Source organism: Phaenicophaeus curvirostris, chromosome 11 (genome assembly GCF_032191515.1).
Source record: "Phaenicophaeus curvirostris isolate KB17595 chromosome 11, BPBGC_Pcur_1.0, whole genome shotgun sequence".
NCBI lineage: Eukaryota > Metazoa > Chordata > Aves > Cuculiformes > Cuculidae > Phaenicophaeus > Phaenicophaeus curvirostris.
Genome location: NC_091402.1, coordinates 1086037 through 1113143, shown reverse-complemented (window position 1 = coordinate 1113143; position 27107 = coordinate 1086037). Strand labels below are relative to the sequence as shown.

Below are 27107 nucleotides of genomic sequence, written 5' to 3'. Positions count from 1 at the left end.
AATTCTCCAAGCATGAACTTATTATATTTTCCAGTAAAACACAGAATATGTTGTAAATAGAATAGATTGGATTCAGCACTGCAGAAATGGAGAAACGCCATCATTTGCACCATTCACATGTGAATAGTGGCATTTGTGGCTGGCAATGTGACAATGCATTGTATTTCACCCAGAATATGCTGGAATATTCCTTGTATGGCTCTATGTCACATGGGGAATGTGCAATTGTGTTTAGGTCTTGCAGGTTCAAGGTTTGCACAGCTGAACACAGTCCCATGCTCTGCGTCTGTCTGTCTGCATCTGTCTGTCTGTACAGCTTCTGCTGTTCTTTTTTTCCTGGCCACTCAGATGGTTTGGAGTGGTCTTTTGCCATTTGCACACTGTATCACTCAGCTTTTGGTTTTCAAGACTACTTTTGCATGATGGTTTTTGAAGAGGATAACAAACCCCACAGAGGAGCAGTTCTTGCTGCATTGATGCTATTTTGCCTTAGTTCACCAGCGTGTGTTGAAACACCAATCCCATGTCTGTAAACAAATAAACGGAACTATTTTTAAAAATACATTTTAGCTGAAAATTGGCAGCTGCCTCTCCCCTTCGACTCCAATGCTGCTGTGAGCATTTGAAAGGCATCCCTCTCTGAGCTGTTGTGGAGCAACGAGCTGATCTGAAGCTGGTGTGCTTATTTCAGCCTCTTCTTATTAACCTCACAGCACTCTTAACGCTGCCAGAGGTTTGGGCTTTGTTGTGAACAAATACAAATGACGCCAGGCTGGAAATGCCTCTTTCAGTCCCACGCAGAGGATACAATGCAGGCTTTCAGAGCAGAGCAAAGGTTCTCTGTGGCTGTGTTTGCGTAGTAGAATTTGACTCTGTGTTTGATTTTCTTGACACAGGTTTATGACTCCTTGGCACCGATGGCTTTGGCCAAACTGATTAAGGTACATAGAGAATATTCTCATTAAAGGCTAAAAAAAGAGGTTTTGCTTCATATTTTTAGATCTGATACTGTGCTCTGTCACTGAGAACTACTGCAATGTGCACAAAAGTTTTTTTATGATTAAATTTATGTGTTTTACCTTTACAATGAGTGTCTGTTCTGATCCTGCCCTGTAACAAGCAGTTCCCAAACTGGGAAGAGAGAGGGGGAGAACCTTCTCAGCCTCAATGTTGTGTCTTCATTAGTTTCATTGATTTTGCGTTGTAGACGAGCCCAGTTGTTACAGCAGAATTGAATTGGTGTGAGTGATGGACATTTTGGGGGCAGGGACACTGCCCAGCCAGAATAGAAGCGTTGCTGGAGCTTGGACAATGGCCTGGCTATTTCTGAATTTCTAGTCATGACAGTTCTAGATCCCTTCTTGGAATGTGCCATGATTTCATCAGTTGTAGGACACAAACTGCAGACAAGGCAATGGGATTTGTGTGGCCGTGCACTCTTTGAATGGTGTCCCTGTCCCTCCTTGTTCTCAGGAATGCACCAGTGTGTGTGTGGCACGTAAGCAAATGTGACAGCAGCCGAGTTTTGCTGTGCAGCCAATTGTGGTTTTTGCTCTACCAAGTGTGACTTTGTCTGGGGCAGCACCAGTGATCGCTCTGCAAGAGCAGGCGCAGGGCTGGCACGTTAAATGACGAGTCTGTCGGGTTGCAGAGATGGGAGAAGGCAGAGTTCAATGCAGAGGAGTGTTCCTCCTGCTGAATAGAAAGTTAATTCCAAGCCTGAGAAATCTCCTCCCACTGGAAACTTCTTCCCTCTCTCACTGCAGAAATGAATTGGGGTACATTTTGGGGAAAAGAACAAAATTAATTATTTCAGAAAAATATAGGAGCGCAAGATAAAGCAGCTAAACCCTGTGAGTGCCTCTGCCCTCTCGAGCACGAGCTGGCTCAGTGAGGAAGCAATGGGTTGTAAAAGGCCAATGGCACCTTGGCTTGGATCAGAAACGGCATGACCAGCAGCTCCAGGGAGGTTCTTCTCCCTCTGGACTCAGCACTGGTGAGACCGCTCCTCAAATCCTGTGTTCAGTTCTGGGCCCCTCACCACAGGAAGGATGTTGAGGCTCTGGAGCGAGTTCAGAGAAGAGCAACGAAGCTGGTGAAGGGGCTGGAGAACAGGCCTTATGAGGAACGGCTGAGAGAGCTGGGGGTGTTTAGCCTGGAGAAGAGGAGGCTGAGGGGAGACCTCATTGCTCTCTACAACTCCCTGAAAAGAGGTTGTAGAGAGGAGGGAGCTGGGCTCTTCTCCCAGGTGACAGGGGACAGGAAAAGAGGGAATGGCCTTAAGCTCCACCAGGGGAGGTTTAGGCTGGACATCAGGAAAAAAAAATTCATAGAAAGGGTCATTGGGCACTGGAACAGGCTGCCCAGGGAGGTGGTTGAGTCACCTTCCCTGGAGGTACTTAAAGAATGGGTGGATGAGGTTCTGAGGGGCATGGTTTAGTCATTGATAGAAATGGTTGGACTTGAGGATCCTGTGGGTCATTTACAATCTAGTGTTTCTGTGATTCTGTTACAAGATTTTTGTTTTCTATTCTTCTCTATTCAATGCCAGCTTTGAATGTGGGTCTACTCCTAGTTATTCTTTATGGGTTTGGATGTGTTGTGTAAACCTTTTTTGTTCAAACACATCAGTCAAGTACCTTTAAGGACTCCTGTCAGTGTTATTGGAATGATTTCATAGATGTTGATCTGGATTCTGTTACTGCTGAGGGAAAACAATGTCTATGAACCAACAAGGTGTAAAATGTTGAAAGGTGTTGCTTGCTTTTGTGAGTGAATGTAGACAGAAACAAAACCCAGAGTGGTGGGTCTGAACGAGCGGTATTTGAATGTCCAGCTGATACGCAGTCACGCCCTTAGACCCTGCTTGTACTTGGACTAGTGTGTAATAAAAACAACTTTTGAATACATAAGCCTTTAAGGAACCAGCTGGCTTCAACAAGTGGAAGACCCAGATCTGCGTAAGGTTCCTGTTACGCTTTGTGTGTGAAAAGGACACACTCAGCTGGAAACAGGCCAGGTTCTGTTGTCCGTAGTTAAATTACTGAATAGGATGAAGTTCATAGAGGAGATGTGCACCACCTGCAGCACCTGTTGGGCAAATTTCTACTGAAAGGAACTTTTGTCTTGCTGAGGATTGTAAAATGTTTGATTCCTTTTAATGCTGCCATGTCTGAAGCTGAATTCTGGCAAGGGAAACGACTCCCTCGACTCCTCGGTTGTGTCCTTTGAATGCTGCAAAATGTAAATACTGACACTTGCATGCATCTTTCTGGGTTAAATGGTGCAGTGGATGTCTGCTCCCTCAGACAGTCTGGATCTGAACAGTCAGTGTGAAAGTACTGGATGGTATCATGTTCTCCATACGTAGCTCCAGTCCTCTTGGAAGAAACCAGGGTTAGTCACACAAGTCTTTATGGATGGGGCAAACCCAGCCTGAGGTCCTGAGTGTCCAAGGATTCTCTTTGCCCGTAGGTGAGCAGAAATAGAACCATCATGAAATGGTTTGAGGGCTCCCAGAACATCTTCAGGATATCTCTCTTGTATGTCAGCAGCTGTTTCCACACAACTTCATCTCACGCTGTGCTGCTCTTTACGGGGGGGGGTGAGTTGTGCTGGCTTTGTCCGTGTGGGTTTAAAATGTGTCTCTAACGTGTGTCCAATGATTCCTTATTTCACAGACGGCCAACCTAGCCGGCGCTGACGCATCTGAAGAAGATAAAATAAAAGCGATGATGATCCAGTCTTGCCAGGACTGTGACCCCATCAAGTAGGTGTTGATAATGTCCAATCTGTCCTTTGAAGATGATGTAAAAATGGTAGAGATCTTTGTTTGATGAGAACAGACACATACATAGCCATGTTTTCTTTTCTTCCCCTAACCTTTTAGTTACGTGAAGACACCTCTGTCATCAAATACTTGGTTCCATTGTGGAAAACCTGGCCACTCCATCAGGAACGGCCCAGACGATGGGGTAAGACTGCGGGGCACTTCTGGGGTCACTGAGCTTTGGATTTTCTTACCCAGGCAGGGAGGAAACAAACCCATGACCTGTTCTCGTAAGAACTGTGTCTCCTGGGGTTGAGGACAGAGGTTACACAGAGATGCTGCAGAGCCCTTCAAAATTCAAGGGATACCTTGAACCTTTATTCCACATATCGTTCTGTGAGCTTTCATGGGGTTCTTAATCTATTTCCATATTCCTGGAAATATGTCTGGTTTTACCTCTTTAATTACACTTCAGGGGTTTTAATATTTGTTGTAAAGCCAAGATGCTTCTGTTGACCCCGTGAACTGAATATTTGCATGTTTTAATTACCCAAGTCTCTGGGTGAGTGTTGGTGCCCTTGCACATCAGTCACTGACTGCAAATGCATGAGGTGTGACTTCAGCCTTCGTACAGAGTTGGGGGATATCAGTCCCTCCAGGGACGGATTCAGAGCCCCGGTTTCAGCTCTTGCTCAGAACTGCGCTGTGAAGGAGGAGCGGGTTTGTGTCTCTGCTCTGAGGGGATGATGAGCTGAGGAATATTTCACCCTTAAGAACATGACATTAAGCCAAGGAACTCGACTGAGTTCAAAACACTGCTCAGGCCTTGGGAACGTCGTGTCTGTTACTACATTCAGGAAAAGAGGTCTTTCAGTCTCACAACCCTTGTGCTGTGTAAAAGGAGAGGATTAAGGGCCTTTGCTGCTGGCAGTAATCGTTGAAATATCATTGGCAGCATGAGTCATAAGACGAGATCTGTCTGCACTTCTGTTCTGAACAGGGCAGACATCCTGGGTCTGTTCCCAGAATGAAGAAGTGCACAGGAATTCCAAGGAGTTTCCTGATGGAGGTGGAGGATCCCAACACAAAGGGGGCTATGCTGACAAACACTGGGAAATACGTCATCCCAATCCTTAATGCGTAAGTAGGGAATTGATTGGACTGAGCAAAAGGGGAGGAGAGAAACAACGTGCAAATGTCTGAGTGGGAACACACCCGAGCTGGCCAGTGTCTGTAATCGCAGGGGAGGAAGCATTGGCATTGTCTCTTAACCTGGGAACCTGGGACACCTTCTGATCTTACAGGCACAGGGGCTGCTGTGGCTGCCCTGGGTGCTGGGTAAACTCGTGGAGCACTGAGGATTATTTCTGCAAAACATGCCAGTGATGCTCACAGTGCAGTCGCTCTCTGGGAAAGTGCATTTTACTTCTGGTTGGTGTTTCAAAGGCATCTTGCAAAATGTAACAAAGGGCTACTGGACTGAGATTGCCTCTCCCTCTGGCTTCTGTCAGATCCCACATTGAAACAGGCTGAACTGCTTTTGCTTCTCCTTGGTGGAGAGTTCTGCAGAGGGAGAACAGTTCCTGGCTCCATGTTCTAGTGCTTAGGCTCTACAAGAGGAGGAGAAGCTGACTGCCTGTGTTTTTGCAGGCTGATGTGGAGAGACTAGAATTCTATCCATTCTCTTCCTTTGATAAATGCAGAGCTTGAGGAAGTTTTCCTTTACCTCTCTAGAACCTTTTTCTTTTTCCTCCTCCACCTCCTCCAGGGAAGCTTATGCCAGAGAGAAGAAGAAAAAGCCTCCCTTGCTACCGGTGGAGCCATCCTCCACCTCCTCAGATCCTGTTCCAGAGGAACAGCCACCGCTGACACCTCCACCTCCTGCCCTCGTGGCTTTCAGACCTCCTGCTGCTCTGGTGAGTGTCCCTGGACTTTCTCCATCTTCCTCTCGGTCAGTTGGAAAGGCATAGAAGTTTTATTTCAACACATGCAGTTATTCTTGTATTTCAGCAGAGCTTGTTTTCCAACTGTGTGCATTTATTCTCAAGGGCTCTCCTGTCCAACTCCAACCAGCAGCATCAGCACCGGTTCTCCCAGGCCCCCAAGGACAATCCATGCCCACAGCTGGTGAGTGACCATCACTGCAGGATTGCTGTAAAAACATTATCTTCAGTTCAAATGAATGAGATCTTGTTCTTTTTCCTCTTCCCAAAGCTCATCCCAAGCAAGGCAGGAGAAGGTGCCCAGCAGGTGGAAGAGCAGGCTGGGAACCGTGAGTACCTACAGACCCTCACTCTCTTACTGTTTGTATCCTGTGACAGGAGGCCATAAGACAGAGCCTCTGCCACAGCTGATTTACAAGGGAATAATTGTGCACAGTTGTGGAGAATGCAAGTGGTGATTAACTTTTAAATGGCTTAACTGGAATTGGCTTTCAAAGAGAGAAGGTGTGCTTGCAGTAAGAGTATTCAAGCTAAACCTCCAGTGCAGGACTGAAAGGAGGGCTCTGGAAAATGAAGGCTTTTTGAGGAAAACATCATTACTTATAAAAACTACCTATAATTAAAGGATGAGATGGAAAGCCACGCCTTTGAATACTGGCTCAATAGGGCAGAAGATATCAATCTCCCGATCAATCACTTGGTTGATACCGATTGAGCAGATACTTGGAAAAGTCTATGCTGTTCTTTTACGAACATTTTTGAATGTCTTCAATTCAGCTGTTTCAAATGGCTAAGGTGCTTTCTCTCCCCTGGAGACAGAGGGTCTGGTTTATCTCTTTATATACTTGTGATCTCCCCTATGCTAAGTACAGGGGGAGGATCCTGTCCCTGGTCCTGCTGGCCACAGCGTGGCTGATGCAAGCCAGGATGCTGTTTCCCTTCCTTCTCCAGTGACAGGACACTGGATACGTAAAGAAGAGGATGTATTTTTCCAAATGAAATTGCGTTGTTGTTCATTTTTGTGTTCTGATAGCGGGTTGGGCTGCAGTTGCACTAACATGTGTCTGACATAAGCACAAGCAACTCAGTCTTTTTCCCAAAATTATTTTGTTGCAGAGGGTAAACATACCAAACTGAAACCGGGTAATTGTTATCCTAAACCTTTCCCTAAAAGTGGTAGGAATTCTAAACTGTTTTTGCTTAAACAGGATCTTCCCCTTTGGCATTTGCAGGCAGGGAACACATTCTCATACTGGCCAGGCTTTTTTCCTTGGTGGCTTTTTGTAATACAGGTCCAACTTGTTTTAACAGGGAAACAAAGATGTCCAAACTTGACAAATTTACAAATGAGTTTCGTGAGGAACCAATGGAATATGAAAAGATTCCAAAGGCGTGGAAACATTAAGTTTGCAGGTAACTACTTTCTGTGTCCATAACAGAAAGGCAGAGTTTCTGGAAGAATCAGGAAGAGCCCTACTCTGCCTCTCGATCATGAGATGGAGTGGATGATCCAAGGGATTAGCAGGGACAGGCATTTCCTATGGAGGTTGCCAGCTCAAACGCGGCAGATGACGGCTGACAGAGAGTTAGAACATGGCAGCGGTTGTTAAGGAGCAGGAATCTTCTTTTCCTGAGTCTTCTCTGTAACAACTAGCAATAGCTGGAACCTGAACAGGGGCAGTTGATGCATTTCCTGTGTCTGCCTATGACCTCAAAGTGCTTTGGAGGAATCACGTGAGAGAAATCCTCTTCATCTCCCTTTATCTCCCGTGGTTCTCTGCTGCTGTGTCTTGTAAGCAGAAACTGAAATGTTATCGAGTTCTTCAGTTGGCAGCTGCGCTACGTCAGTAGCTTTCACAGAGCCACATGGAGAGAATAAAAGATGAAACATGGGAGGAAAAAAATGAGGAGAGGAACTCTTTGGAATTAACTTTTTTTTTTTGTCTGTTGTTTTTTTTTTTTAAGGTCCAAGTCTCCCTCCAGCATTTCATCTCTCTCCAGAGGTTCATATTCCTGCTCTGAGTTCAGACCAGGTTCTCCCTGCAGTCACTCCTACTCCTGAGCTTTCAGTTGTTCCGAATCTCATTCCAACTCACCATCTCCACTGTATCGTTGCAGGGGTAAAGGTCACAAATCTGGCACCAGGTCCAGAACCCGTGGTGATCCCTGTTCAAGATCAAGGTCATCCCCCTACAGAAGACACCGTTCACGGCCAAGGTCTCCCCTATTTAGAGGCCACTCTCACCCTCAATGAACAAGACCTCAAGGGGAAGGAGAGAGGAATCATTTTAACAGATATGCAGAAGTTCCAGCACACAATATGAAAGCTCAGAGTGGCAGAGCTGCTGAGTTTAGAGATCCATTGTCAAAGGAAAGATACAGAGAACAGGAATGTAACGATACAGAACGGTACGAGCAGTTTTGCAAGGGCTGGCTTGTTGGTGCTTGCCTTCACTCTCCAGTAACCAGAGAGCATTTTTCTCCACATTGGTTTTGACCACTTGGGACAAGACAAGAAAATATACCATGTGCTTGGGGTGTAGGCAGGATTCTTCCTGTGGACAGAGACCCTTGTATTTAATTCCAGTCGGATTAAGTTTATAACAGCTTTAATCTCAGTGATACAGGACACTTTTTTTTTCCCATTTAATAAAAATGTTATTATTCAGGCATGTTATTAATTAGGACCTTATTTTGAAGAACAAACCACACACAGTAGAAACTAATCGGATTTTTTAATTAGCTATGTTGTGTGTGACGAGCCTTGTCATGTCACTGGACACCATCTTGTTTAGCCAATGCAGTCAACAGCTTCTTGCACCTTTGTTTTCATCCTCCTATTGGATGCATCAAAAAGCTCAGGGAATCAGGGTGTCCCTGGGGTGGGGGTGGCCATGCCAGAGATGTTGCTCTGTGCGCATCAGCCCTAAATTTGCTCACACCGTGTTGGCCCCACGAGAAGCTGGACTGCTTGGCCCCCTTGGCTCGAGCCTGCATCCTTCTCATTTCCAGCAAGGGGAGAAGGTCTAGTTCAGGAATCACTTTGCCTGGAGACCCCGGGCAGTGTGTCACGCAGAAGGAAAATGGCGAGAATGTCAGCTGAAAGAGTTTGGACTGAAAAGGAAGCACAAACCATGAGCTGGCAGGACAGTGCTGGCTGGAATGAGGCCCAGGCTCCGAGTCATCTGGAGGTTCAGCCACAGTTGGCAGGGTTTCTCACACAGGTCACCAAGGAGGGGAGGGTGTCGGACGGAGAGGAGCAGAGCAGAGTTTCCAAAGGCTCAGTCAGTGCCCAGCTGCAGGACTGACATAAAACTCAGAGACAGCCACATCCCTGCCTGGGGTGGCAGAGCCAGGTCACCAGTGCAGGCGCAGCCACGACACTCTCGGGTGCTCACAAGCACAGCCATGGTCAAGGATCCCCTGAGCGCTGGCATGGCCCCTCTGTCCCCCGGTGCCCCTGCCTGGATCCCAGCCCTCTCGCCCACCCCACGGGTCCCCTGCTCGCTGGCTGCTCCGTCCTGGTGCTCCCTGCAAACAAGCAGCCCTCACGCCTTTCTCCCACAGGCACCCCACACTCGGCCATCTCCCCAGGGGCCGGCACGGACCCTCTGCCACCTGACAGCCCAGCGCGGACCCCAGCCCCCTAGAGCCCGGCTGGCCAGACTGAGGCTTGCTGCTGTATGCACACGCTCAGCCCATCCCACCAGTTCTGGGCAAGGTGCAGACCCTCACAGAGCCTCTCGCTTGCCTCACTCAGCCTGGGGCCCCACACGAGGTGGGTTTTTGAGAAACACCGACCCTGAATCGCTCCAGGAGCTGCACTGGGACCCACACCTGTTCCTGACACAACAAGCCAGGGCTCCGTACACACTCTGCTTGACTTCACCAACTGGCACCCATAAACGCCAGACCCCAGGGGCTGGATCATAGCATTTAACTTCACAGACACACAGGACAGAGTGAGCTTATGCAGGGAGATTTTTAAGAAAAAAATTAATAAAAGGCTGTGAACATCATGAGATTCAGCAAAGCCAAGTGAAAGGTCCTACATGTGGGTCGGGTCAATCAGTGGTTTAATGTGTAGAATCATAGAATGTTCTGAGTCTGAAGAGACTCACAATGATCATTGAATCCAACTCCTCTCTGAGAGCTTTGGTCAAATGCTTCTTGAATATTGTCAGGCTTGGCACTCACTTTTCCATTTGTCTAACCCACAGCTGACCCTACACTTCCTTCTCCAGACTCTGTCCCACCTACCTTCCCCCCAGAGCCCCTCCTGGCACAGAGGAGGGTTTTCCTGATACTGACTCGTGGGAAGAATGAGCCCTTGGAAAAAGGCAGCAGTGCTCTCGGCAGTCGTGCTTAGCTCAGAGGAAATTCAGCTCCCTATGGTCATCCCAACAGGGAAACGACCCTTTAGAGAGCAGGAAGGAATCTCCTGGGAAAGCTGCACTGCTTGCACACCCTTCCCAGGGCCCAGTGTATTTCATGCAGACGCAAGGACCTGCACCCTCCCACTCCAGCCCAGCCCTCTCCCAAACCCCCATTTCTTCCTGAATTCATTAAAAGAGTTGAGTTTTTGCTTGGCAGCGCCTCTCTCTGCCTGTGGTCATTTGCACAGTGGGAGGGAGTGGGTGTTCCCGCAGCCTCTGCCCACCCGACAGGTACCTTAGCTGGGCTGGAGATGCCCCGAGAGGATGGGGAGATGGGGCATCTCTCCAGGTGGCGGGTGCCAGTGGGTGATACCACCTTGATTGGCATCAACGCCAGCAGGATGGGAACCTCCATCACTGCCCCACTACCAACATCACTATCATTGCCTAGCACCAGCACCACTGCCCTTGAGCTGGATCCGGCCACGGAAAGGAGCTGCGGCCACCCTGGGAGGCCAAGCTGGGACTGGCTGAGAGCTCGCACGCAGCCCTCAGCGGGCAGAACTGGCCAGGGCTCACGTGCCCAGATCCTATACCTGGCAGGGCGCTCACTGCCCAGGTCACTCCAGCCCCTCTACAGCCTCATCTCTTGCTGTCTGGGCGTTATCTGGAAAAACCCTCTGCCCACGGGAGAGCCCTGAGCCAGAGGCACAAAAGTCCACAGCCTTCCCATGCCAACTGAGGCGAGAGGATGCAAAGTACAGAATTGCAGATGTATCCTTTCTCCTTCATCGACAGCTCTGAGCCTCCCAGAAGCCAAGTCCTTCTTCCCAGGGCCAGGCTGTCCTTGTGTTTCTTTACTGCAGCATGAACAGGAGTTAAGTGTCCAGGAAAAAAGCACTGCCTCATCCCATTACAGCATTTCAATATCTACAAACCAAGGTAGTGCACTTTCAAACTATAAAGACCGGTTGATTAAATCGAGAATGGAATTCTCATCACACGTCCTATGGGTCCCTCCAGCCTGGGCCCCAAAAAGCCAGTGACAAGGTGATGGAGAGCCAGCAAAAGATGCCACCTAGGGAGGCTCTGTCTCCCCTAATGATTAGATTTGCTGCTGCAGATCAGAAATCGCCCCTGTACCGCTCAGGGCATTCCAGCATCCCTCTGCAAGGACAGTAACGATCCAGCCACGAAGCTAAGGGACCCCCTGAATCCCAGCTGCCACATACACTGTGCCATCTTCCACCACATTCCGTCAATGAACAGCGTTCAGGGCTCCTGCAGCTCACCACGGCTTCGATAAGCGTGCTCCGACTCAGGGCTCACCAGGGGAGCTTCTCAGCACTTCAACTTTGCTTCAGGCTTGCTTGGAGCACGAGGCTTCATCCCTCTGCCTTGGCCCCAGCAGAAGGCGGGCAAGGGGCAGGTTTGTGAGTGGTTTGATGGAAAAGAGCTTGGTCACCTACCAGAGATTAAAACCCAACCAAAGAAAGAGACCAGAGAAACTCTGTTAGAGAGGAGCAGAAAGAAACATCAGGGCTGACCTCTGTTTAACTGGGGGGGTTTGGGATTCTGGAGACTGGAGCTCCCAGAGGACTCAGCTCTCCAAATGGAAACATCCTTTAACTTCAGATCCTGATCCTGACAGGAATATTACAGACTGCCCCACCTCTGTTTTGCAGTTACCTTGAGCGTTTGCTTGTCCCTGTCCAGTTCTCTTCTGTGATCCCAAAGTCTGTTGTAATCTGACAGCGCTACAAACAGGCAGCCAAACCCCTCTTCCCTCAGAGATGGGAAACTGCAGTCACAGACTACGCAGGCACCAGGAGAAGCCTTCGGGTCTGGGATAGGATTAAAAAGGGAGGACTTGCGAGCATCTGTTTTCCACAAGATGACCCCATCCTCCTGATCTGGGTCACGTAAGGGAACTTTGTTCTGGCAGCCAATAGAGAAAATGGCAGTGTGACCACAAACCCATCCAGGCTGGGGGGAGGGACTCCAGCTCCCAACATGCCTTGAGGGAGGAAACCAGCCCCCAACATGCCTTGAGGGAGGAAACCAGCTCCCAGCATTCTTTGGGGAGGGGATCTGAAGCTGTCACCGTGCTTTGGGGAGTGTTATAAATTTAGCCCAGTAAAAGATAGGAATTGGTCCAATTAGGTCGAATCAGAATTTATTAGCAAGAAGACAGACAGGCAAATACAGCGCTGGGCGACTGGGGAAGCCCTTCGCTTCTCCACAGTGCGCCCTCACCCCAGCAGACCTCGACTTTTATAGGCTCGCGTGTCTCTCCTTGTTGCTAGGCCTTCTCCTTTACTTCCTCAGTAGACATTGGCTGTCTCGAAGTCACAGGACGTTCCTCTGTGCATGTCTCTCCTTGTTGCCAGGCCCTCTCCTTCACCTCCTCAGCAGATATTGGTTATCTCGAAGTCACATGATGTTCTTCTTCTTTTTTGTGGTTTTCCTCCCCTCCAAAGCCCTGGTTGGAGTCGATGATCCAGTGGGTCTCTTCCAACCTGGTTATACTATGATTCTATGATTCTAAAACATCATGTTTACCTTTAACTTAAATGCTGCACAAAGCGGGGTCCATTACTTAGAGCAAATACAAAACGCTATTTACAAGGGTCAATGAACAAACTATTTCAAAGGTTCATCACACCTTCGCAGGAGTCAATGAACAAACTTTCTCTTGAAGTTTATCAGAGGGAGAGAGTCTGATTCTGTCACCGTGCTTTGGGGAAAGGGTCTGAAGCTGCCCAGGGAGGTGGTTGAGTCACCTTCCCTGGAGGTGTTTAAGGGACAGGTGGACGAGGTGGTGAGGGGCATGGGTTCGTGTTTGATAGGAATGCTTGGACTCGATGATCCGGTGGATCTTTTCCAGCCTGGTGATTCTATGATTCTGTGATTCTACAAACTCTGCCGAGGTCTCTGTGGTGCCGGGAAGCAGAGCGGCAGGTGCCTAAGCGACAAATGTCAGCGTTAGCAGGTGGCAAGGGGTGCCCTGGGGTAGTGAAGTGACAGCCTGGCAAGTTGCTGCTTCAGCTCCCCAGAGAAGATCCCTTTGGCTGGTTCGCTTTAGCCCTTCTACCAAGGGCCTGACTTTGGAAGACAATGTTCACACAGGCGGGTGTGGGGGCATTCTGCAGGCTGCCTGATGTCCCTGTCCAGGCAAGAAAAGGATTGCCAGCTGAGTCCTGCCAGAGTTTCTTCCACACTCCTGAGACAGAGTCTGCAGATATCCCTCTGGTGCACCACTGCCTTCCGCGGCAGGAGGCTTTGCTTTTCAAACCTGTCTTTCTGCAGGTGTTTGCTAGGTATGTCTGTGATGAAGCACGTGCCTAACGCATTCCAGTTCTACGTGTAACGTCTTCTTCTGGGGGAAAAGGCAAACCCACAGAATGCCATGAGAGATGGAATGCTGGAAAGAGGCACAGCAGCTACTCGGATCCATCAGGAAGTACCCTCCTCCGCGAGACATGCTGTCCGGGGTTTGTGGATCTGCTATACCTCTGCCTGATGCGATGCCACCAGCGTGCCTGCTCCCGCTGCTTTCTGGAGGATGAGTGGAGAGGTTTAAGGTGGTGTAAGGTGCCAGAGCCTTCTGGCAGCCTGTGCCTGCAACCGCTCTCTCTACTTAGCCGTAAACCATCCCTTGTCAGAAATGTTCCCCAAGGGAAGGGGCAGTAAGCCGTGCTTCTCGCTGCCTTTGTGCTTTCTGACTCTGTCCTCACAGGTGCCCATTTCCTTTTACCGGCTGAAGCTCTGCCACCCCTGGGCTCTTGCACTTCATGTCCACCATAAAAGCATGTTTTCTGTCATCAGACTGACCCTTGGTCTCCCGCGCTTCATGGCCACAATAAAAGCACATTTTCTGTCTTCTGAGTGTGTCTGCCCTCCCTGCCCTCCTCTCCCAGGCAGGTCTGGTGGCCCTCATGAAAAGACACTGCCCTGAAGCGAGAGACGCAAACAGCCAGTGCTAGGCAACAGCCTGAGCAAGAGCCCAGATGTTTTTTCTTTTTTTCTTTGACATGCAGAAACAGAAAATGCATAAGGAATTTGCTTTATAAAAAAATCTTTTAGGTTCTTCTATTTGGGAGCTGACTGGGAGAGATTTTATCTTTAAATGTACGTATGCACCAGATGCTTTCCTGCGCATTATGTGCAGAGGAGATGTTGAAGGAGGGCTGGCAACATCGGGCATGAATTACACTTGCTGCACCCCTCCCTCCTGGGGCGCTGCAGTGGGCAGCTCCCACGGAAAACAATATGGCCCAGCACCTTGTCCCCAGTGGCCGGGGCATCGCTGGCTGGAGGCATGTGCCCACCTGCTGAGGGCAACCCCTGGGTGCCTTCACAGCCTAAAATCCCTGGGGACGCAACAAGGACACCCTCTGCTCCCTAAGAGGGGGCAGCAGTGCCCGGGATCTATGGAGGATGACTGGGGTACAGGGGTGGGCTGGGACGTGGAGAGGGCTGGCAGCGTGGAGGTGGGCTGGGGATGTTGAGATGGGCTTGGTCTGTGGAGATGTGGTGATGACTTGGAGATTGGCTGGCATGTAGAGATTGGCTGGGGAAATGGGTCTTTGCTTGGCATGTGGAAATTGGATGGGAAGTAGAGATGGGCATTGGATGTAAAGATGGCCTGGCAGGTAGAGAAGGGATGGGGATGGGGATATGGGCTGGGGATGTGGAGATGGTCTGAGGACATTAAAGTGGACTGGGGAAAGGGAGCTTGGCTGGAGATGTGGATATGAGCTCAGATCCTGTACCTGGACTGGGACGCAGAGATCAGGTGAGGATATGAGATGGGGCAGAGAAGTGGAGATGGGGTGAGGACATGGAGATGGGCTGGGGAAGTGGAGTTGAGTTGGGGACGTGGAGATAGGCTGGGGCATAAGGGTGGGGTGGGGACTTGGAAATGGGCTTGGGATATTGTGATCTTTCCATCATCTTCCAACAGTCCTGGAAGACTGGGGAAGTCCCACTGGACTGGAGGCTGGCTGATGTTGTGCCCATCTACAAAAAGGGCCGCAGGGAGGACCCAGGAAACTACAGGCCTGTCAGTCTGACCTCAGTGCCAGGGAAAGTCATGGAACAGGTGATCTTGAGTGCTATCATGAAGCACATGCAAGAGAACCGGGTGATCAGGCCCAGTCAACATGGGTTCACAAAAGGCAGGTCTTGCCAGACTAACCTGATCGCCTTCTATGACAAAGTGACCCGGCTACTGGATGAGGGAAAGGCTGTGGATGTGGTCTTCCTGGACTTCAGCAAAGCCTTTGACACAGTTTCTCACAGCGTTCTGCTTGAGAAACTGTCAGCCTCTGGGCTGGACAGGCGCACACTCTCCTGGGTGGAAAACTGGTTGGATGGCCGGGCCCAGAGAGTGGTGGTAAATGGTGTGAAATCCAGCTGGAGGCCAGTGACAAGTGGGGTTCCCCAGGGCTCAGTGCTGGGTCCAGCCCTGTTCAATGTCTTCATCAATGATCTGGATGAAGGCATCGAGTGCACCCTGAGCAAGTTTGCGGACGACACTAAGCTGGGTGGAAGTGTCGATCTGCTGGAGGGTCGGGAGGCTCTGCAAAGGGATCTGAACAGGCCGGACCGCTGGGCAGAGTCCAATGGCATGAGGTTTAACAAGGCCAAATGCCGGGTCCTGCACTTGGGGCACAACAACCCTATGCAGTGCTACAGACTGGGAGAAGTCTGTCTAGAAAGCTGCCTGGAGGAGAGGGACCTGGGGGTGTTGGTTGACAGCCGACTGAATATGAGGCAGCAGTGTGCCCAGGTGGCCAAGAAGGCCAATGGCATCTTGGCTTGTATCAGAAACGGCGTGACCAGCAGGTCCAGGGAGGTTATCCTCCCTCTGTACTCGGCACTGGTGAGACCGCTCCTCGAATACTGTGTTCAGTTCTGGGCCCCTCACAATAAGAAGGATGTTGAGGCTCTGGAGAGAGTCCAGAGAAGAGCAACAAAGCTGGTGAAAGGGCTGGAGAACAGGCCTTATGAGGAGCGGCTGAGAGAGCTGGGGGTGTTTAGCCTGGAGAAGAGGAGGCTGAGGGGTGACCTCATTGCTCTCTACAACTACCTGAAAGGAGGTTGTAGAGAGGAGGGTGCTGGCCTCTTCTCCCAAGTGACAGGGGAGAGGACGAGAGGGAATGGCCTCAAGCTCCGCCAGGGGAGGTTTAGGCTAGACGTTAGGAAAAAATTCTTTACAGAAAGGGTCATTGGGCACTGGAACAGGCTGCCCAGGGAGGTGGTTGAGTCACCTTCCCTGGAGGTGTTTAAGGCACGGGTGGACGAGGTGCTGAGGGATATGGTTTAGTGTTTGGTAGGAATGGTTGGACTCGATGATCCGGTGGGTCTCTTCCAACCTGGTTATTCTGTGATTCTGTGATTCTGTGAAATAGCAGTGAGGGCACATTTGTGAAAGTCTTGGCTCCTATCCAGGCTGCAAATGAGCATGAGATCAGTGGAACGAGATGTTATTTTTCCCAGTTTGGTGTGCTCACCCCTGCTAGCAGGTATGAGGTTCAGTTCACATCCATTTAATTAAGGTACTTATGTTATACTAGTGGGGAAGGAAAGTTGTTTTCAGGTCAGAAAGAATTTATTAAGAACAAGAAAATCAAGTTACCAAGTAAGATGGGCTAAATCAAAAGCTTTTATTGAAGCCTCTGTACATAAGGAGTGTGGGTAATGATGAACTTGAATCTTAACCATCTCCTGGCTTTCTATTTGCAGGAAACAAGTTGTATGTGACTTTGACACTGGTTTTTTTGCTATATGAGGTTTTAATATAGAAAGGGAAAGGTACTAACAAGGTACTTTGCAGGTCAAGTGGTTCCAGCTGGGGCAAATGGATCACATTTGAAAACCCTAAATCCAGTATTACAGACTTTGAACACCCTGTGAAGAGACCTCAGTTGTCACATAGGTGTCCTTCTGGGTTGGTTGCTCTAGTGGTCTGCACGGCAGGGACCAAGGACATTGGCCTGGACGTGTGCCTTTGAAGCACCAGACAAAGCTCAGTATGCCACTCTTCTGGAGATGTATTTAAGTTTTGCTTGTAGTGAACCTCGAACCTATTAAGCTAACATCAGGTTTTGAATTGCCTTGGTTGAGCTGGTACAGACCTCTGTGTGTGTTTACACTCATAAATCAATTGAAACACTGTGGGAACATTCTACAGAGAACAAGGCCCAGATGCTGTGAGATTGTTTAATACTGAACAACTATAACAAGGCCTTGAAACAGAGAGCCAAACGATAAACAGGGGCCAGCTGGGAGGAATGCAGCAGCTAGTTCAGTGGGAACAAGCACCAGCTGAAAGAAAAATAATTAAAGAGAACTATCAACATAGTTAATTTTAGTGTAACTTGGTTTCTTAGCATGTGCAGTAGTTTAGTCAATAATATGTTAGTAATAGCCTTATGGACATCTACCTTTAACCAGGAATACACTGTGGATACCCTCGTGGGCACCCAGTTATGTAACCGAAAAGGGTTTATAAAGAAATAGCTAAGCTCAATAAAGTGAACACTCACTCATCATATTGATCTCTGTGTTTGATTCCGTGATGCTCCCATCAACAAAATGCAAGCTGCATCATCTTAGTGAAATCCGCAGGAAAGCAACGCAGTATTGCCCCCACCCCTCCCAGCACTTCACCAGCCTTCCCCTTAAACAAAAACAAGACCAAGAGGAAACAATTCTTGGTGACCCTTTGCAGATTCCCTGGGATGTGGCGCGTTGCTCCAGCACTGGCCGTTCGGTTGTGCTGCAGCTGCTCACGCATTCCCTGAATGTGGACTCAGGATGGAGAAGAGCTGGTGGCAGCAGCTGGTGAGGGGTCCTGTCTATGCCTCTCTGCCTCCAGCTCAAGCTTCCTCAGCAGAGAAACAGGACCTGCTGCTGTGGGGCTGCTGTGGGTCTCCTGTTGGTCCTCCAAAGCATCCCTCACCTTGTTTTCTTCCCATCTTGTTTTAAGAGACCACAGGGTGTTAATTGCTTCTTCTCAGATGTGACCGTGTCAGCTTTGCCTTGGGCAGAGCCAAGTGTGGATTACCTTTCTTCTCTGAATCCTAGTGCTTTCACTTCAAGTCTCTTGTAAATCCAGTTTTGATTCAGTGATTTTTGTCCTTATGGGATCTTTCTGGATGGAAAGAGGGAAAACAAGCCTTTCTTCTCTCTGCTATGCTCCGTTAACTTAAACCTCCCTGCATGGAGTTCTCTCAGTCCCCTTTGCAGACTGTGTGATTTCCTATGGCTCCTAGAAGGGAGAAGCAAATGCTTCAAAATTCAGACTACAGTGTGATCAGTCCTGGAGAGAAGAGAGAAAGGACGATTGTTTGCTCCTGCTCCCATCTGCAGAGACTCCATGTGGCTAACCAGAGCAATGGGGACCCTAGATTTTTGGTTTAGTTGGTTTTCAGGTTGTTTTTTTTATTCTTAGAGTTGTATCAGCCAAGGCAGTCTGGGAAGAACAAACACAGCCACAACAAATTATTAAACCTTTAAACCGTGATTTAAACCTTTAAACTTACTCCTCTGCCTGCCTCCAAGAGCCTGGCAGAGCCCGGGGTGCAACTCTGCTGAATGCTGGTGTGCGCAGGGAGAAGACAAGAGCAAGAGGAGTCTGTGAAAGGCATCATTGTGCACTCCTCTTGCTCAACTAGGAAAGGAGTACAAGGAGAGGAAATTTCTTATTGCAAGCTTCTGTGTAAGTAGTGGCTCAGCAGGGAGGAATCCTAGTGTCGAACAGCACTGCAGTTTGTTATTTTGCGGGTATATTATTTGTCAAGAGCTTTTTTTTTTTTGTTCCTCTGTTAATCCTAATTACATAAATAATAACTGTGGAAAAGGACATCAAGTACACAGTAATCTTGCATTCACCTAGGTCTCTAGGGCTGGAATTCCTACAGCTGTTAAGCAGCTGCAATGTCTCCTCAGTTCTTGTGGTGCTCAGCTATGGGATGGGATAATGATAATTTAATAATGCACATAAGCCTATACTGACATGGCTTTGCAGCTCCTGTTCTCCTGCCTTATAAAAATACAGGGAAACAATCACATAGAGAAAGAAGAAACGGCTCATATGATGTGTGCAGCTTGTATATTCTTCAGAAAGCATTCAAAAAATCGTGCAACGCAAGGAAAGGAGAAAGGCTTGTAGCACAGATACAAAGATTGAATTGTATTAATTCTCAGACAGAAATTTGGCAAATTGGGCAGATGAACATGGACACGAGCTGGAGGAATCTCTGCAGAAAGTGGCAGCATCTCCAGCAGCGAGAACATGGAAGGGTCGAAGAGCTGAAGGAAAGATGAGTTCACTTTGCCAAGTACTTGAAATATCAGCCACGTTGGTAGCAATACTGAAGGAGAGCTGCTGTGAACTGCAAAGGAAATCTTCTGCCTTTCAGCAGTGTTAAATACGCAACTGGAATTAATAGAGGATGGATGTTATATTGTTTAGAAGGAAAAATAAACAGACTTGTTTTCAGATGTGGGACTGTTGAAAAATCCTCATCCAGACTGAAATGCACTTTCATCTTTATTATTCCAAACTACCTGGGATACCCCTGACAGCACTTGCTTGAGCAAATTTCTGATTGCATCCTCTCTTTAACCATTTCTGTATCATGTAAGAAAGTCTCCTAGTCAGTAGGTTGTATTTCCCTAGCTTAATCGGCTCCTGATTTGAAGAAGTTCTTGCAGCTCCTCCTAATCTTTAGGTACTGCCAATACAGGCTTTTAAGCAATAGTTTCACTTACACAGTTCTGACCCTAAGCAGTATCTCCTGATGATTAACACTTTTCTATAGAGCAGCAGTAGAACGGTTTATTAGCACCATGGGGATTTATTAGCACCATGAGATCTGTGCATTCCCCAGTTCCTAATCACATGTGACTTAGGAGGTTCTTCCGTCTGCAGTTTTTCACAGACAAAATTTCATATAATCCCAGTGGAGAATAAGTAGAGGGGAAAATCACATTCCAAAGGCTGCTTTCAGTAGTGTTTTGCACTTCTCTTCAGTTTGCGAAAATATACAATATTGCTTTGATGGTTGAAAGGACTCCACGCTTTTCTGCTTTTGATATAAAATCAGGGGTCCAAATTTAGAACATTTTTTTCCCCCGTGTGTTCTCAGTTTTATAACAAGCAGGAGTTTAGGGCTTTAGTGTTATTACTTGCATAGTATTTCATCTTGCCCTCTACCTAGACTTTTCCATTCCCTAGGAACTGAGAATGATAGAATCATAGAATCACCCGGTTGGAAAAGACCCACAGGATCATCAAATCCAACCACTCCTATCAATCACTAAACCACGTCCCTCAGTGCCGAGTCCACCATAAGGCCTGTTCTCCAGCCCCTTCAGCAGCCTCGTTGCTCTTCTCTGGACTCGCTCCAGAGCCTCAACATCCTTCTTGTGGTGAGGGGCCCAGAACTGAACACAGGATTCCAGGAGCGGTCTCACCAGTGCTGAGTCCAGAGGGAGAAGAACCTCCCTGGACCTGCTGGTCACGCTGTTTCTGATCCAAGCCAAGATGCCATTGGCCTTCTTGGCCACCTGGGCCACTGCTGGCTCATGTTCAGTCGCTGTCAACCAACACCCCCAGGTCCTTCTCCTCCAGGCAGTTTCCAGCCAGACTTCTCCTAGTCTGGAGCTGCTCAGGGTTGTTGTGCCCCAAGTGCAGGACCCAGTATTTAGCCTTGACAAACCTCATGCCGTCGGTCTCAGCCCAGTGGTCCAGCCTGTTCGGATCCCTTTGGAGCCTCCCGACCCTCCAGCAGATCCACGCTTCCACCCAGCTTAGTGTCGTCTGCAAACTTGCTAAGGGTGCACTCGATGCCTTCATCCAGGTCATTGATAAAGACATTGAACAGGGCTGGACCCAGCACTGAGCCCTGGGGACACCACTTGTCACTGGCCTCCAGCTGGAGTTAACTCCATCTCCCACCACTCTCTGGGCCCTCCGTCCAACCAGTGTTCCACCCAGGAGAGCGTGCGCCTGTCCAGGCCAGAGGCTGACAGCTTCCTAAGCAGAATGCTGTGGGAAACTGTGTCATGGGCTCTACTGAAAAGTAAAAAATATATAAGAAAAGCTTTAGAAAGTCTGTAGATGTAGGAATCAGTGATAGCAAGGTTGACCTGTTGGATACTTTTGACTTGGGGTTCTTGAACTGACCTTGGGTTGTAAGAGTGGGAAGCTGAACAAAGAGGTGAACATCAGAGATGCAAATCAGGGTGGAGACAGCGCTTACAGGCAGCGTGTGGGGTTTTGGAGGACAGCCAACCAAATGTTGCTGCTGGTGATTGTGAGCGCGTGGACAATAGGCCTGGGCCAATGAGGACAGATGAGCAAAGGTATATAAACCTGTAAGTTCCAACAATAAAAGTCTCCACTTTTACATCTATCTGGAGTCCGTCTCAGCGTTTCATTCCCACAAAATGGTGACCCTGATTTGATGGGGTATTCAACGCGATCAGCGTCCAGCAGGAATCTCAGCTCCGACAGGGTCATCGGCAGGACCGACTGACTCCTCACACGTTCCTGGGCATCACCGTCAAGACGACAAGTGAGGAGCTGAGTAATCATGGGGCAGGGTGCATCAACAGAGCAAGAGGCAATAGTTAAGTTACTGCTCCCAATTCCTTCGAAGAGGAATCAAATATGATGAGACTAATATACACATTTTGCTGAAATGGCTTCGTAACAATGGAGCCCCGTTGGATGGTGCCCTAGTATTCCGACCAAAAACATGGACAGAAACGGGCAATTTAATCTGGGAGGCGGCTTCTTGTGGTGATGCTAATGCTACCTCTATGATGATGACTTGGCGTTTAGTTAAGGACACAATTGCTGCTTGGGATGCCAAAAAGGCTGCAAGCGATTCCAACTCTAACGACGTATCAGGGACAGAACAACCTTTAATTGATCTAACTGAACAGACGCCGTGTGTCACCTGTGCTTGTGCCCCCTAATTTTAGCCCCTCAGAGTCGACACCCAAAAATCCTGCCCGTAACTGGGAGAAGATAAAGCGTGATGCATTAGCAGATGGCCATGCTCTTCCCTCTGCATTCCCAGTTATCGTACGCCAGAATGCACCCAATGAGTGGACTCCTTTTAACTGGGATGTGATAAAGGAGCTGAGGAAAACTGTTACCACGTGGGGACTCACCTCTCCCTACGCTCAATCCCTTTTGGAGAATGTACTGTCAGGCAATACAATTACACCTTTTGACTGTAAACAGCTCGCTACAATGATCCTGACACCTGCACAAAAATTATTACGGCAACAAAAGTGGGGAGTGTTTTGTGAAGCGGCAGCCTTGCAAAACCTCGACCGGCCAAGCACCTCTGCTGCAGAGCTGGCTCTGGCTCGGGGTGCAGGCCGGGCCCGCAGGCGGCGCCGGACCCGCTGCCGCTTGGCAAGAACTACACCATGCAAGTGAACAAAACACTGCAGACCGTCCTCACCCGGCTCTTCCCTGGATATGGCAATGGACTGTGACTCCGTAAAGCACTTCTAATTTTCTTTTGTTCAAACTTAACGTGGGAAACAGAGCAACCTGTATGGATGGACCAATGGCCCATATCAACAGAAAAATTAGCCGCCCTAGAACAGTTGATAGCAGAACAAGAAGAACAAGGACACATTATCCCTTCAACCAGCCTTTGGAACACACCTGTGTTTGTAATCAAAAAGAAATCAGGCAAGTGGAGGCTCATACACGACCTCCGAGCAATCAACAATATTTTGGAAGATATGGGACCACTTCAGCCTGGTCTTCCATCACCGATAATGATACCAAAACAATGGGACATAATTATTCTTGATTTAAAGGACTGTTTTTTTCACTATTCCATTACATCCAAAGGATAGTAAAAGATTTGCATTTTCAACAATCAATAGAAGTCGACCACAGCGCCGTTATCAATGGACTGTGCTGCCACAAGGAATGAAAAACTCTCCAACCATCTGTCGAGCATACGTGGCACTAGCTCTGCAACCTTTTCAACAAAAATATCCGCAATTAATATGTTACCATTACATGGATGACATCCTCATTGCAGGGCAAGATATAGAAACACTCATGGCCAGTATGCATGATCTTAGAGCCTTTTGGCAAAACCGAGGATTGCAAATTGCACCGGAAAAAATCCAAACAATGGCACCCTGGAAATATCTCAGAAATGTTATTTTTGACCATTCTGTCCAACCACAGCAAGTTCAGCTGAACAAAAATGTCAAGACTCTAAATGATGTTCAGCAACTTGTCGGGAACATCAACTGGATACGTACTACAGTAGGAATTTCAAATGAGTTAATGCAACCTTTATTTGAATTATTATAAGGATCTACAGAACTTACAGCACCACAAGAGCTGACAGCCGAAGCGCATAAAGCAATTGAACAACTTATCTCCCAGTGACAAGTTTATCGATACGACCCTAATTTACCATTTAACATATATTTATGTAATCAACCCTCACAACCAATAGCTATTATTGGTCAGTGGGATCAACATCGATCGGACCCTCTTCGAATAATTGAATGGATCTTTTTACCACACCAACCACACAAAACTTTAGTCACTCACATAGACATGTTTGCTCTTTTAATAAAAAAGGGATGAACTCGACTTATGGAACTCAGTGCACAAAGCCCAGCAACAATATATTTGCCAATAACAACAGATTATTTGCAATGGAGCATTCAAAACAGCTTTGAATTACAGGCATCGCTAGAAGATTTTATCGGACAAGTAAACAACCATTTACCCTCTCATAAATTATTTACCTTTTGTCAACAAATCGAGATTTTTGAAAAACCGTTGTGTCAAGACCAGCCAGTCCAAGGCTTAACTGTCTTTACAGATGGTTCAGGGAAAACAGGCCAGGCAGTGGTTACTTGGTATAGTGATAACACCTGGCATGAAAAAATGACTACAACTGAAGGATGACCACAACTGGCAGAATTGGCAGCTGTCATTTTAGCTTTTGAAACGTGGCAACAGATACCACTTAATGTGGTATCAGATTCTATTTATGTTGTTGGTTTAGTTCGACGAATGGAAAGAGCATATCTGAAACATGTATTATCTGAATCATTGCTTTTGTTGTTAAAACATTTGTGGCTTTTGTTGAGCTGTAGGAAACATGTTTATTGTATTTTACATACTCGCAGTCATACCTCACTGCCAGGATTTGCTGCAGAAGGAAACATGAGAGCAGATAAATTAGCAAATGTAATTGGAATATCCACAACTACACCACTGCCCAATTCAATTGAGCAAGCAAAACTCTCTCATGATTTTTTCCACCAGTCAGCTAAGGCTTTACACAAACAATTTAATTTAACTCATAAAGCAGCAAAACAAATTGTCCAGTCCTGTGCAGATTGTCAACCTTTTCAATCTCACTCTCATTCTGCAACAAACCCTCAAGGTATTCAAGCATGAGAACTATGGCAAACGGATGTGACACATGTAACAATGTTTGGGAGACTGAAATATGTTCACGTCTCCATTGACACATACTCAGCTATGATGTGGGCAACCGCAAATGCAGGCAAAAAAGGTTGCCATGTACAAGCCCATTTTCGTGCTGCCTTTGCAGCTGGATGTTCAAGCTTAAAATACAATTGTATAAAATAAATTGAGTCCTCTTATTGAAAAATGGCATAATTATGGCTTTTTAGAGCAGGACAAAATACACTATTCTAAAAAATAACAAGCATGACAAGCAAGAAGTGAGAGGGAAAAACTGTAACTGGACAACACTTAAAGGAATGCTGACTAAACCATCAGCAAGAGATTTTTTTTTTTTTTTGTCTTAAGTACTGTGGTTTCAACACGTGATACAAAACCCTGCACAGAACAAAAGAAACGAGGAAGACAGCAAGGAAGAGAAGAACTCACCAGGAGAGTAGAGGGGAAAAATAAAAAGAAGGAAAGGTGAAATAATAGCTGAGCATTATTATCCAGGAATTGAATACATTTCCCAACGTTCTCTTGAAGACTCTGATTAAGGCTTTGTTGTATGTTAGATTTATGCTTGAACAGTGCTTATGGTGGGATTTCATGAAGCACATATGCCCTACAGCTCAGTTATCAGCCTACAAGTGCTTTCCTATTTAAACTTATTGAAGTAGAGTATAGAGCACAGTAACTTGGGAAGTAAAGTGTCCAGGTGTTTTGTTTAACTTGCATCTGTTGGTGTTCCCTTTCAAGATTTAATTTGGGGGCTGGAAATATTTTAACTATTACCTGATTTGATCTTTAAGATCTATGCAGGCAAGAAGAGAAAGAAGTTCTTCTGTTTTTTTCCCTTTACTGTTCTGGAAGTGATTAGAAATACTGTGTTTATGAAGTGCATGGACATTTCAAAATCAAGGCAGGACAGTATGTTACCATGTAGTTCCAAAAGTATATGCTTATCACACTTCTGTTATTCATCCTCCAAGTTGCAGTCTCAGATCATCTTGTCTAGTTCTCTTGCTTTGGCTTTTTATACCTTGCAGGGACTTAAATCGTGAGCTCAGAAGTGCTGGTTCAACCTGAGGGTGAGGGAGCAGTAAGTCAGTACTGGGAATTGGAAAGGCTACAATTCCTCAAATATTTTGTATACATTTAGTTCATAGCTTCACTCAAAGACATATTCAAAGCCTTGAAGAAATAGGCAAGAGAGACCAGGTCTTCAGTGATGTTTCAGCACCTAATCCTACAGGAATATAATGAGAATGTTGGTCCCTATTTTTAATGTTATGTGTTGAGCTCTAAGTCACTCAGAAAGGTTTTTAACATGGAAAGACATTCTTTGTGTTTTAAGTGCCAGATGTACAGAATTTCTCAGCAGTCTTTTGCTTTTCTCAGCAAAAAAAATACGATATTCATTGAGTATGGCTGTCTGCCCATCTACATATATTTGTTCCTCCTCTAAGTTATAGAAAAATATTATTTACTGTGTTGTTTGTAAAATGTAAGAGCTAACATGCCAGAAGCTTTTCATGCCAGAATTTTCAACAATTTCTTTGTTCAACAGTAGTTTAATCAGAAAATGTATGCCTTATTAAATAGGTTTTTCTTCTTTTCTTTTCCCAATAAAGTCAAATGATAGTGTTCAATTTTCAGTTTATCAGTTCTCGAAGAAAATTTTTGATCATGTTACCTTTTTTTTTTTAAGGCAAGAAGTACCAGCTTCCATTTGATCAGCTTGCTTGTGCTGCTTCCAGAATGATGCAGGAGAAAGGAGACTGTATGTGTGTGAATGACAAAGGAGAACAGAGAACAGCTATAGAGGGAAAAATTTAAAGCCATGTAAATCAACTAGAATTTGTAATAGTACATAAACTGGTAATATGCGCTTTCCCTTGCCATAGATAACAGTTAATTGTTACTATTCTTGCAAGTTCAGAAGTCTGCAATAGAGATATTGCAGATATACAATACCAGCTGTGGAGGTTGTTCCATCTATTTGTCTCTGCCAAACAATACTCCACATCTCTTAAGCCAATTTTGATCATGATATTATCAAAAACATATGAAAATGTTTTGAAATATATTATTTTAAAACTCAGATGGCACAGGAAATTGAAGGATGCTACGTGAAACAAGAAAACTGCATCCGGGCTTCTTCATAAAATATACATTTGAGACGTTATTCAGAGCTTCTAAGAAAAAATGATTACGGAAAGCAAGTCAAGCTTACAGGCCTTTTCTGATACAATTAGTTACACAATATAATTAGAACAGAGATACTAACTTTGATAAGCTGATACTGTATAAACCCAGTTTCTGTTCCCATGTTTGTCACCACCCCCTCAAAAAAAAAAATAAAAATCTGAGCTTCTGTCTCTGCCTGTTCTTCCTCTCTGCCTGGCTGCCAGTAATGGAACTAACCCTCAGGTCAGCACTGGGGCCAGGGTTTTACATTGACAGTTCTAGTTCACCTCTTCAAGTCAGTTTACTGTTGGTTTCCTATTATACTATATATCGATGCT

The 27107-nt window shown here is 46.8% G+C and overlaps 1 protein-coding gene across 1 annotated transcript; it reads left to right on the top strand.

The window, feature by feature from the left end:
• The first annotated feature begins 86 nt into the window (after positions 1-86).
• On the top strand, positions 87-22616 carry LOC138725323 (E3 ubiquitin-protein ligase RBBP6-like). Its single transcript, XM_069866118.1, has 8 exons — positions 87-119; positions 864-941; positions 3681-3769; positions 3890-3974; positions 4770-4909; positions 5538-5685; positions 13263-13408; positions 22496-22616. The coding sequence occupies exons 1-8, from the start codon at positions 87-89 to the stop codon at positions 22614-22616; spliced, it is 840 nt and encodes a 279-aa protein (XP_069722219.1).
• The last annotated feature ends 4491 nt before the right edge of the window (positions 22617-27107 follow it).

Coding starts and splice junctions, on each gene's coding strand:
- LOC138725323 (XM_069866118.1), top strand. CDS start 87: ATGGAGAAACGCCATCATTTGCACCATTCACAT. Junction 120..863: donor ATCATTTGCACCATTCACAT/GTGAATAGTGGC, acceptor TTTGCGTAGTAG/AATTTGACTCTGTGTTTGAT. Junction 3,975..4,769: donor GGAACGGCCCAGACGATGGG/GTAAGACTGCGG, acceptor TGTTCTGAACAG/GGCAGACATCCTGGGTCTGT.